The 13,490-nt window shown below is 39.1% G+C and overlaps 1 protein-coding gene across 2 annotated transcripts in view; it reads left to right on the top strand.

Moving 5' to 3' along the window:
• Positions 1–1,350: 1,350 nt before the first annotated feature.
• PDLIM3 (PDZ and LIM domain 3) overlaps positions 1,351–13,490 on the top strand; it is a 30,667-nt gene continuing 18,527 nt past the window's right edge. The window contains exons 1-3 of one of the 2 annotated variants that reach the window (XM_025886083.2): positions 1,351–1,591; positions 10,916–11,067; positions 12,694–12,778. In XM_025886083.2, the coding sequence (XP_025741868.1) occupies positions 1,499–1,591; positions 10,916–11,067; positions 12,694–12,778 (330 nt within the window). In that variant the 5' untranslated portion in view covers positions 1,351–1,498. The remainder of the gene's footprint in view (positions 1,592–10,915; positions 11,068–12,693; positions 12,779–13,490) is intronic. The other variant, XM_025886084.2, reaches the window with a different exon arrangement.

The raw sequence follows: 13,490 nt of genomic DNA, 5'->3' as shown, positions 1-13,490 counted from the left end.
GAAAAAAAGACTTTTCTGACCTTTATACCTACCTCCACCAGGCAGACAGGGATATCAGGCAAACGTGGGTTTGTGATCTTACACAAACTACTCAACTTCTAAGAAATTATTTCCTCACCTGAGGAGGAAAAAATAGGAATAATAATAGCATTCTAACGGACTTGTCACGAGGATAAGGTGACACCAGCACAGCAATCACCACACCACCTGCACCCCAGAGATCCTCAGTGAATGCCTGCCCCTCTGTTTCCTCCATGTGCTTTCGTCTGGTCTGGGGGTCCTCTTGGACCACCTTGCTCCACTCAGCACCCTCCCGCTGTCTGAAGGCCCACACAGGACACTCTCACCTTCTAGGTTTCTGTTACACTCACCTCCCATGTGTCAAAAACTAACTTTAGAGACTGAATTTGAGGGAGGTGACAATTGCTCCAATCAAAATTAAACTATATATATACTTTTTAAAGATTTATTTATTTATTTGACATAGACACAGCGAGAGAGGGAACACAAGCAGGGGGAGTGGGAGAGGGAGAAGCAGGCTTCCCAGCAGAGCTGGGAGCCCGATGCGGGGCTCGATCCCAGGAGCCTGGGATCATGACCTGAGCTGAAGGCAGATGCTTAACAACTGAGCCACCCAGGCGCCCAAAATTAAACTATATTTTTGAGTATAATGATGAATCATCTTCTCATGTGTACTTTTAGATGGTTCCTTGGATCGAGCATGACATTTTCACTTTTACATTGTTTTGTTTTTAAAAAATAAATTTTGAATATATTCGTATATGTATTAATGTATATTATATATACCCATAAATATATGTGACTGTAGGTACTTACTTGCAGAAACGCTTAATAATTATTGATGCTGCGCCAGGCACTGCGCAGAAGTAGCTCATTGAGAGTTCTCAAGGTATAACCCTACGAGAGAAGTACAATGAGTACTCCTGTTTTACAGATGAAGAAACTGAGACTTAAGGACGTTAGGTAACTTCACTAAGGTCACACAGCTAATAAGTAAATATCAGCGCACTCAAAATTGCTAAATAATTAACTGCTTTTGTTTTATTTTAATTGGAAGCATGGAAGCTGTGGTTTCACTGCTTTTAACTTTGAATGGAGCGCGCTGCTGAGCTCCAAGTAGAAGATAAACAGGAGGACAGGTGTTACTTTAAGAGACTACTGGAGGTTGTAACCCGAAGCCTCCTCCAGCGCCCGCCGAAAGGTCTGGGAGCCTGCACCCAGCCGGTGTTGGTCTGTAAACTCCCGCGGGTCTGGCGCGTCTCTTTCTTCCAAAGTTGGAGCTCTCCTTGGTGGGAGGGGGTGGGGAGGAGGGTAGGCCAGTGACGTCACTCGGGAGCGGGGATAAATCTCCCCGGCCGCAATCTGGGCGAGGGCACTTTCTGGGGAGCGGAGCGGCTGTCCGGTTCGGGGACATTTGCGGTGGGCCCCAGTCCCTGGGAGCCAAGGTGCTCCGGCTCGAGGCCGCGCCAAAAGCACCATGCCCCAGAACGTGATCCTCCCGGGCCCTGCGCCCTGGGGCTTCAGACTGTCGGGGGGCATAGACTTCAACCAGCCTTTGGTCATCACCAGGGTAGGTGTTTTCCTTTCTTTCGCTGCAGGTGGGGGGCTGGCGTGCGGCGGGTCTCCCCGGATTGGAGAGTGGCCAGTGAGTCCCGGGTGTGCTGGGTGGGTCCTCCGCTTCGGGCTCACAGCTGGAGGGGCGGCAGCAACTTGGCAAACTGAAGCTGGGAGGATGCGGAGCAACTTAAAGAGAATTTACGAAGTCAGTTCCAATGGTCTCTGTCTGCATCCTCTCTGTCCCCAGCAACTTTCGAGGAGAGGTGAACTGACAGCGTGATTCCCCTGGGCTCAGAGGAGGCTAGGCTGCGAGGGCTGGGGGGGCCTTCTGCCTTCCACCCCCCCCCCCGTTTCCTTTCAGGAACAAAAGAAATGAGGTCCCGGGAAGAAGGGAGGAATGACTGACATTGGCGGTTGTTTCTCGGAGCTAGACGCGCACCTGAGCGCTTTTCTCCTATGGATGAAAACTTCAGCACAGTGCTGATCCCAGGGCACAACCTGGGTCGGCCAAGTTGGAACCGCTCATATCAGCCCAGACGGGGAAAATATTACTAATGTGTTTTCTTAGGTTTCCAGGCATTTTGAAAAAAATATTTTCCAAAGCTGGGAATTTGGCTTAGGAATCATCACCTATAACTCAAACTACAAAGGAAAACGCGTCAGATAGTTTAGTTTACCTGATGGAAAGTCACCAGTCAGCATAATAACTCTGAAAAACAGTACTTTACTATAAGAGCCAAGTTTTCCTTACTTAATATTCCCTGGAGTATTGTCTAATTAGAAAAAAAGAAAAGAAGAAAAAGGAAATTTGGGGATTTCTGTGCTGTCAGTAGATTCCTAGTTGGTCTAGCTGATTTTTTTTTTCTAACACAAGTGTTTGTCTTAACAGAAAATTATTGTTATTTCAGTTATCAATAAAAGGCATATTAAACATAATCTAAAAGCATAAACTTTCAGAATATTATACTTTCCTTATGTTTTCTTTTTTCCTTACTGCTTATATTGTATTTTATAAATGTATGCTTTATAATTTGATTTACTCATATAGATTTTTGAACAAGGTAATACCTTTTAAATTCTGTTCTACTTATATATCTATGAGATTTGGGAACCAATGTCTTTTTAAAATATCTCAAAACATGTACTGTACATGCACATACCACGGAACATTTCATGCTTTGTTTTACATTTTTCAAAAACATATAAACACATCTGACATGTGTTTTTGTATGAGACATGAAAACCTAACATACCCCCAAAATGTTCCTAAGTAAATTAAGGAGAAAATGGTTCAGTGATCTGGGCCAAGCAATGAATGCCTTTTATGAATTTACCAACCCAGTTTCCATTATCTCTACTAAGAAATATTTTTAAAGTTTCTGAAGTATAGTTTTCTTTTGTTTAGACTAAAGGAAAATAAGCTTTTGAATCCTAACAAAGGATAAATCATATTTATAGTAAATCCTAAAAAAATAATTTTGTCACCAAAACCTTTTAAGTGATTTATAAAAGAAATATCTTGCTATTACTGTGTAACATGTCAATATGATTAATCTTATGTTTGAAATGTTGAGTTGTTGACATTATAAACAATGTTTATTTTAAAGCAGTACTTACATATTGCAGTTGGACTACAGGAGTTATCGGCAAATGTATTTGATATGAAAATTATTACTTGGGAAGCCAGTTCTTATTTGAATTTCTAATTCATTGCTAATTTATATGCCTCATTTTGACATAGTTCAATAATAATGCATGGCCATAGTGATGATTTCATTTGACTATGCCTTTTCTCTTCAATTAATTTAACTCGAGAATAGCAGGTAAAATTCAACTATTTTGTATTCCAAGTGTCCTCCAAACCATGCACACAACCGGTTCATGTTGAATATATGAAAGCCTATTCCCTTGAACTTTTTGTCTTAGTGAACACCTAACTGAGAATGTTTCCACTGAAATTATAAGAACAGTAAAAAATCACTTGTAAAAAGACTAAAAGATCTTTTACAAAACTAATTATCAGTGTTGTAATTAAATAGTAAAATTCTATTACCTTTATAATTGTTGTATTATATTAAAAGGTAGTGAGTAAGAGTGTATGTATGTTATTGTACTCCTTTGCTTGCCATGAACGTCTCTTAGCCCTTTATATGCACTAACTCACTTAAACCTCACAATAATTCCAAAATAGTAGCGGTAGTAATATCTCTTTTTGCAAATGAGAGAATGAGGCTTCAAGAATTTCACTAACTTGCTGATGGTCACAAAAGGTGGGACAGAACGTGACACTCGTTCTACCTTCCTCCAAAGCCTGCATTCTGAAGTCTACATGTGTAAAACAAAACAAAACAAAACAAAAAAACCTGTTTATTGTACAGATCTTGCCAAATAGGTGTTTTGTGCCAAACACTTCATCATCATCTGGTCCTATTGATTCTCTATCTTTAGGATCTACCACTTCCTACTTCACACCTAGCTCCTTGTCTCCCCTCTCTGATTCACTCTGAATATTTCTGACCAGCCATCTTTGGGAAATGCTAGGTGGCTTCTATTCTCCCCATTCTTAAAAATCCTTCAATGGCAACACCAGTTTAGAGAGAATAAAATGTGCGGTCTCTGAGCACATTCACAGCCTTCACCCTCTTCCCAATTCATGTTTCCAACTTCATTTCCTCCCTCTCTCTTCCTTTTCTCTCCCTTTCCTCCTCTCACTTTGTAGATAAGCGGTCGTGTCACCACCCCAGACGACTTATGATTTCTCTACCTGTCTACACCCGCTATCATTTTTCTCCAGATTTCTCCTCCCCACCTAACCCACGGTCCTCTGCTAGGAAACTCAATCAAATACCCCTCCCCTAGGCTTCTTCTCGTAATAAGCATTTCATCCGTTTGATTACCAAGCTTTTGCCCTACAACCTCGTTCCTTACATCATGTCTTGTATCACAGATGTTATTTGTGAACATCTGTATCCCACAAATTCCATGCTCCCTTAAGGCAGGAATTTTAAATTTAGGGTCTACTCAGTGCTGAGCATCATCTATGTTACAGAAATATAGACACAATGTGAATAATTGATTAAATTTTCACTTTTTATATAACTATTATTATCATAATAGGTGCAGATTATATCCTCAAAGATATTCCACAATAAAAAAAGAGAATTGCTTTATTGTTCATTGATCTGTTTTAGGTAAGATCTTAAGTATGCAAAGAATTGAGAAACTAATGCCTGAACTTAATACCACAAAAATTCCTGTGAGATACATTCCTTAAGTCAAATCAATTTTTGTCTTCTTGCAAACTATCACCTTCCCTCCCTGCCTCACACTTTGCAAATGCAAATGCTCCTAGACAGTGGACCTCTACTCCACCAGAGTTGGGGGAGGGGTTTACAAATGTAACTTTCTCCAGCAATTGAAATTACAATTCACAAAATTAGGACAAATTGTCCCCACCGTAGAAATAATTTACAATCCAATTAATCAGCCGGGTGAATCTGTATCATAAAAGACACCAGAAGCAAGGTAAACCAAACACCAGACATTCTCAAAAAAATTCAGCAATGGGTTGTGATACACACATTTTGTAGGATAATGGTTTCTAGGCAATAGGTGTGTGATACTTTGTGCAATATAAATTTGAGTTGTGGATGTGGAAGGGTTGTTACTTCAAACACCATATATAACTGGCTTCCACATTTCACAGAATAAATCTGAGGTTCACATCTCTAAGTGAGCAGCTTTTCTTTTTCTGCCAAGAAGATTCTAAGGAGACTCTTTCTTTTTTAAGTGTTTGGACCACCCAGAAGGTGGATCTACCATCAGAGCCAAGTTACAGATGGTTTGTTTTCACAAATGGTCCAATTTGGAATAAAGTACAAGTTTCTTTTGTGTGTATGATGTAAGATTATTATATACATCTGATGCTGACATGTCCTTTCCCACTCAATGCCCCTTCTCCCCCTCTTCTTCCTTCTTTCTTATTCAGAGCACACTCAGGGCCAAGGTCACTATAACTGAGAACCAATATAGGTTCTCAGTCATATGGGTACCAATATATGGGTACCAATATAGAAAATGTTACTGTATTCTTAAGTTTTGCAGGCTTGAACATAGAAAAGTATATGACTTTAATATAAACTATATTTGAAATTCGAGCTTTTAGAAAGAAGTGTTTACAGTTGAATGCAATCCTTCACCAAGATTCAAGTGCAGTAGGAAGGTTGATGGGAAAACCTATTTAATTTTATTCTACCAAAGATGTCTGCATGGAAATGCTGGTTCATATGTTCATAACAGTCCTATATCCCACAAATATCTATTAAGTGCAGAACACACTGAATGTGGAAGGCACTGTGGGGGATACAATTATAACTTAATATGTTTCTACTCCCTGAGACACTCAAATATGAGAAGAGAAGGGACATACATGTACATAAACTACCATGACATAACCTGTCCAGGATTCCATAAGAAAAGTATGGCCAAAGAGATAGGAGGAGTCAGGGCAGAGATTACCTGCAGGAGTGGCATTGTAGGATAGTGGAAGAGCTTGAGCTACAGAGTTAGGCCTCTGAGGAAATGCAGATTTTTACTGGATGTGTGACCCTAAGCAAGTTTCTTAGACTCTGAGAGCATCCGTTTTCTCATCTTAAAAGAGTGTCTTGAGAATTCTGTGAGATAATAATTCTCAGGAATACAATGCCAATAATAATAACAATACCACAAATGGTTCTCAACCCTGGCTACACATTAGATTCACCCAGATGACATAGGAAACTCTCAATGCCCAGGTGCTACTTGCAGAGGATCTGAGGTAACCGACATGAGGTATGGCCCTAGAAATGCAGATGACAGCCAGGCACTAGAGGGCTTTAGATGCCAGATGGAGCATTGGAGTTTATTTGTAGGCAACAGAGAACAACTGAACAATGGGCTTTCTCACTATTTCGATCCATGCCCCACAGCATAGCCCTTCAGTGTATACTTGTCCATAACTATTTCATTTTTATTCTTAACATAAAAGTCTCACCAGGGGGGCCTGGGTGGCTCAGTCAGTCAAGCATCCCACTCTTGATTTCAGCTCAGGTCATGATCTCAGGGTCATGAGATGGAGCCCCACATCGGGCTCCTCACTCAGCAGGGAGTCTGCTTGGGATTCTGTCTCTCCCTCTCCCTTTTGCCCTCCCCCCCTCAAATCAATCAATCTTTAAAAAAAAAAGTCTCACCAGGGCCATATCTTGTGCTTCCCTCGTGTCTCCCCGAGTAGGTAGACTATTATAGATGCTTTATCTGTGATTTAAATTCTTTTTTTCCAAATGGACCCAAATAATAGGTTGATGTGAATAATAGAGATCATCCAAGTTGCTTGTTAAAACACAAATTCCCTAGGTCCTCTCCTAGAGCTTATGATTTGTGATTCCAGGCATCTGGAGTAGAATGGGAGTCTTTATGTCCAGCAAGGACCCCCATGTGATTTTTCTAATTAGAGAAGTTGAAAACATGTCTAAATGATATGGCAGTACTATATTCAATGATTTCTCTAATGCTTTTGATATTTGAGACTTCAATGAGCCTTATAATAAATACTCTATTGAAAAACTCTTTGCCTCATTGTAGCTCTCTCTTCTGATTTGGGGGAAAATGTTAATAATAAACTATGAGCAATAACATAAAGTGATAACATAATAAAGTAATAATGTAATCCTGGAAATATATCTGTATGTCTAAACAGATAGTTTAACTTACTAAAACCAGACCAATTTAGTGGTCATTTTCTCATTACTAGCCTAGCTGAACTTAAGAACTAGAAGAAGTGAGGGGACCATATGTTCTCCTCTCTCTCCATCCTTTTTTTTTTTTTCCTTATCAACTCCCTCCTTAGAGATCCAAGGACATTAATCACTAGGTTGAATACAAAATCAGAAGTGAGTTCTGGCATCACCATTAACCACCTTTCTTTTTTTACTTAAGATTTTATTTATTTATTTGAGACAGAGAAAGAGAGCACAAGGAGGGGCAGAGGGAGAAGCAGACTCCCCGCCAAGCAGGGAGCCCAACTTGGGGCTCGATCCTAGGAACCCAGGACCACACCCGAGCCCAAGGCAGACACTTAACCGACTTAGCCAGCAAGACCTCCCCAACCATCTTTCTTATTTGACTTCTGAAACCATTGCTGACATAGCCAAACAGCTGTTCCCATCTTAGTAGGAAGCCACAGGTTACTTGGACATTTACCCTCTTCTGAAAAAATAGTCTTCATCATCCAGCTTGTCTTAAAGTTGTTGCAATGGTCAAAATTATTAGGAAGAGCTTTGCAAATATGATATTTGGGGTAAATATAAGATAGTGTTAATACTTATGTATTAATACTCTTAATGAAACTCAGTATTGAAGTTCAGTATCGAAGTTCAACACACACCAGATGTCTCAGTTTAAAACTGATATAGACAGACACACACACAACCCTACCTTCCACTTATCCCAACCAGAGCTAAAAAATGTTAGGTTTTTCTAAATCAAGATTGAGCATTATATAACAAATCTATTTAAGTATATTAGAAAACCTAGGTGAGGTTTTAAAAGCAAACATATTGATCCATTCTTTCTCATTTTTTAACTCAAAGAAAAGACCTCTGGTCTCCGAAGTTCAAAAATAGATAGCACTGATTTTGACAAACTATAGCTAGAGGAGACTAAAAGTTTAAGATTATTTCTATCCCTGCAAGTCACACTGGGGATGGAAACTTTTATTCTAACAGTTCTGGGCTTGGGAGAATTTCCAAATGGAAAACAGCTATGAAATGCCTCCCAAAGGCTGGGCTATAATAATCCCCATTATCTTTTTTTTTAAGATTTTATTTATTTATTTGAGAGAGAGAGAGTATGAGAGGGGGGAGTGTCAGAGGGAGAAGCAGAGTCTCCGCTGAGCAGGGAGCTCGATGTGGGACTTGATCCTGGGACTCCAAGATCATGACCCGAGCTGAAGGCAGTTGCTTAACCAACTGAGCCACCCAGGTGCCCAATAATCCCCATTGTCTTCACCAAGCTTTTATCAACTGTTCCTATTAGAAAATAATCATGATCACTACAGTGAGATGATCACAGAAATGAAGTGAGTACAATATATATTTTAGTGATTAGACTGAAGATCTCAGACATATGAGAATTTATTACCTTCGCAATTTTATTCATTTAGATGAATCTTGGCTATCCCCTAGAGCCACAAAGTTAAATAGAATCAATAGCTAGATTAATTAAGCAAACAGAGAAAAAAATGAATGAATGATCCTCAAGTAAAATATTAGGAACTATCTAGTTTATTCCTGGAGGAGTTTGAGGTTTAAGTCAAGTCCCGTGCATTCTTCTGCTCTAAACAGTAGGAACTTGCAAATGCAACAACGATAGGTTGACATTAATAGCTATAATCTTTGGGTATGTAGGGAGTAGCTCTTTTTGTCTCATGAGCTCTGCTCTAAATAACCCTCTCATTCATTTTCAATTATCCATTTATTCCAAATACTGGAATACAAACTGTGACACATTAGAAATATACATAATACTATACATATCCTCAAGAACTTCCAGTCTAGTTGCAAATAAACAAACATTAAAGTACAACTTGTCTTCAGGAAGGAAATGAACAAAATGAAATGGTGGAGAATGATGAGGGGAGGGTCTGGAGAAGTTACTTCAGATGTTGGGGGAAGACTCTTTGAGAATGTGACATTTAAGCCTAGACCTAAAGGATGAAGAGGAGCAACTGGGTGAAGAGTGGGGGAAATATTTCAGGCAAAAATAACAGTGCATGTAAAACCCTGACAAGGGTACATGCTTGGTGTATTTGAGGAACTGAAAGGAAATTGAATATAGCACAGTGGGTGGAGGGGAGCAGGAATAGTAGAGAAGTAGGTAGGGTAAGACCAGGTAAAGACTGTTAGGCAGTTGTAAATAATTGGGATTTACCCAAAAAAATTGGGAGTATGTATAGAGATCAAAAACTGAATACTCAACATAGTAATTGATAATTTCAAATTTGCTATATTTTAAACATTTAATAACCATGTTTCCCATATCCTTAAGTATTCCTTTCATCCACCTCCACACACACCCTGCCAAAAAGAAAGAAAGAAAAAAAGAGACATCTATGTGGGTTTCTTGTAGACAGCATAAAATTGGACCTTTTTTTACCTACTTTGACAATCTCTGTTAAAACACAGAATATGATGTGTTAGACCATTTACATTTAATGTAATTTCTGATAAGTTTTCATTAAAACCTAGCATCTTGTTAGTTGCTTTTTATTTGTTCAATCTGTTTTTCATTCATGGAGAAGACACTGTGTATAAATACAAACTTCCCGTGTATCTGCAGTCCCCAGGGGTTCTAGACTCTCAATGTTAACTTTAGTGATTTGTTCATCATTTTAGCTGAACTCTTTATGACCCACATGGTGCCCCCATCTTCCTCTGTGCTCTGATGCAAGTGGTACAAGTTGCTTACATCTTGACTTTCCTTGGAGGCACCTGTCTTGCCTTAGATTCCAGGCTTAGTTGGTTGCCCTGCAGCTTTAGCTCTCTGAATAGTTCATGAAAAGTTATAATTTTGTATTATATGGCTGCTTCTTATTACCACAGGAGTGATTCTCTTTCCAGTTCTCTACATCCTAGATGCCCCTTCATGTGAATTTTAAAGATCATTACTTACAGGGATGCTACAGTAGTTTCAATTCAAATATAAAAGCTCCCTAAATGTGGTGAGGTTGTACTCCCAAAAAGGGAGATACGGATGAAAAAAAAAAAAACCTAAAGAATTAATTACTTTGTTCAAAACAAAGAAAATAGAGCGTTAAGGAAGATGTTTTAGAAGAGAATAAGAGATGTCATGATAGATGAAATGTGGTTAGTGAGAGACAAAATTATTTAGCATGGTGGAAAAATAGAGCTAACACAATTGATCGTTTAAGAATTATTTTAAGTTAGATTTAAAATTCCCTGCCCTTGGGGTGCCTGGGTGGCTCAGTTGTTAAGCGTCTGCCTTCGGCTCGGGTCATGATCCCGGGGTCCTGGGATCGAGCCCCGCATCGGGCTCCCTGCTCAGCGGGAAGCCTGCTTCTCCCTCCCCCACTCCCCCTGCTTGTGTTCCCTCTCTCGCTGTGTTTCTCTCTGTCAAATAAATAAATAAAATCTTTAAATAATAATAATAATAATAAAATAAAATTCCCTGCCCAGTGAAACATTTAAAATATTACCAAGCTGAATTATAAATGTCAGGCACAAAAGTCAAGATATTGCAGAATGTTGTTTTTCTTTTTAAATGATGCCATGATTTCTTCCAGATTACTCCAGGAAGCAAGGCGGCAGCTGCTAACCTATGTCCTGGAGATGTCATCCTGGCTATTGATGGCTTTGGTACAGAGTCCATGACTCATGCTAATGCACAGGACAGGATTAAAGCAGCAACACACCAGCTGTGTCTCAAAATTGACAGGTGCTCTTTAATTAATGGTGTTAAACTGTGATCGTTTTACAGGAGAACCCGACCCAGAACTATAAATGATTTCATCCTCCCAATGAGAAAGAGTTTCACAAGGCCTAGAATTTTGACTGACTTTTTTTTTTTTTTTTTTTTAGTATATCAGCCACTTTGGTCTGTTCTTCACTGATGTCAGTCAATCTAGTAATTGTTAACGAACTATTTCTGAAAAGAATTCCCTGGAATGTCAGAATAATGAAAGAGGCTAAAAGAATTCTTTTTCTTCTTAATTGACTATGAAAATAGAACCACTAACGGTACTGTCTACCGAAACATTGCACCGTACAACTACTTGTACTGCTGTTCTAAATGTGGTAGAGAATGGAGTGCAATTTAAAGATTCTCCTAAAAGAACCCCTTGACTTGCCAAAATGTGAGCATATTAAAAACTGGTTGCTAATAGCCTGTATGCCTTTGGCTGTTTTGTACAGAATTCAGCCCAGAAGAATCTGACAAGGTGTAAGGGTGCACATGCAGTGAGAATGTTAGAAATGAGACATTTCTAACCAAAAAAAAAAAAAAAAAAAAAGGAACTTGAACCTGATCTTTTGCCATCATAGGCCTGATCTGAAGCTGAATTGTGAAAATAATGTTTTGTTATTGTGGTTGTTAGTGTGTGTTTATCCTGTTGCTAGTATATTCCCAACTTTCCCTGCTGTGGTTCAGAAGGCCCAATCAATCAGCCAATCTGCCATTTCAGGGGTGAAATTGACTCTTTCCCTATTTATGCATAACTAGTGTTCCTGCCAAGCACCCAGTCCCTTAGGAGCACATGGTCCCAAACAGATACATGAGAAGGACATGAGATTGGATAAAGCTCATTTCCTTGATGCCAACAGCAAATCCCCCTGGCATACCACTCACTGTCTCCTGTGGTGGCCTGGGTAGGATGGGAGGAAAGTAGAGGAAACCTAGGGAGTTTGTCCTGTGGTCATCTGCCTCCAGAATCTTCCTTTCCTGTACTATTTCCTGCAGGTACTGCAGACCTACCCTCTCCAGAAACTGTACAATGTCTTTGCCTTAGTCAGTTCGGGCTCCTGTAACAAAAATACCATAGACTGGGTGGCTTAAACGAAAGTTTATTTCTCACAGTTCTGGAGGCCAGAAGTCTGAGATCAGGATGCAGCATGGTCAGGTTCCTGATTATTTCCTCATATGGCCTTTCTTGGTATGTGGACACACAGACTGAGATCACATGTCTCTTCCTCTTTAAATAAAGACATTAATCCTATTATGACAGCTCTATCCTCATGACCTAATCTAATCCTAATTACTTCCCAGAGACCTCCAAAAACCATCATATTGGCGGGTAAGTTTGCAACATAGGAACTTGGTGGGGGGGCGGTACATAAACTTCAGTCTCTAGTAGTCCTCTGTGCCATTTTTATCCATTCAAGTTTCCCCAAATTACCCAAAAAACAAATTAGATGGGAGAATACAGAATAATGAGCATGAAGTATTGTTTTTGCTTAAATTATCAAGGTTTGATAGTATTTTCATACACGTCATGGTAGATTAAATTATACTAAAACCAGAAGTACCATTAGAATTTAGAGTTTACAAAATTTCTTTTATTCACAGGGCAGAAACTCGCTTATGGTCTCCACAGGTATCTGAAGATGGGAAGGCTCACCCTTTCAAAATCAACTTAGAATCAGAACCACAGGTATGAATTTTAGAATAAATGATATTCACATTATCTTTCCTTTTTAAATGATGCGGATACTTCCAAAAGGAAGAAATGACAAATATAAAAAAATCAGAATAAGCCACCTTGATGGAGTGATTGTCTATCTTTACCCTGTGAGATTAATTTATATTATCCATGTCTTTTTATATCAAGCGAAAAGAGAAGTATCCCCAGGCAAGTGCCTTGTTAAAAGACGAATATGTTCTCAGGACAAAAATTTGGCGCTATCTACGTACAGTCTACTTATTTTTTCATTCTTTATGATGGACTTCTGCCAAATGACCATGACATAATCCAGGAAGTTTAACATGTTAAAACAAAGCAAAACAAAATTAGTGTCTACCATTTGAAACAGGTGTCTCTAATCTAATAATTATTGTGAACTTTAATTCTTTGAGGTCTTCATCCAGATCTTATTTTACATCCCTTTTTAATTCTCAGTTCTGGCGTTCTATAATTAAGTTTACTCTACCAAAAAGGGGTTTGCATTATGTAATCATGGTGATATTCTGCCCATGCAGTAGAATTACAAAAGATAGAGGATTTTTCCCTTGAGGCAGTTCTAATGAGCTAAATTAATCTAATAATCTGATGCTTATCTGATGATGTCTACTTTCAAAAGCTCCAAAAAAAAAAAAAAACCAAAAAAAAACACCCTGAAATGAAACTAACCCTCAGTTGTGCTGTG

The sequence above is a fragment of the Callorhinus ursinus genome, unplaced genomic scaffold, assembly GCF_003265705.2.
Source record: "Callorhinus ursinus isolate GAN/ISIS: 27379988/994484 unplaced genomic scaffold, GSC_fseal_2.0 scaffold17, whole genome shotgun sequence".
NCBI lineage: Eukaryota > Metazoa > Chordata > Mammalia > Carnivora > Otariidae > Callorhinus > Callorhinus ursinus.
The sequence above is the reverse complement of the archived record's forward strand: the minus strand, read 5'-3'. Positions and strand labels throughout refer to the sequence as shown.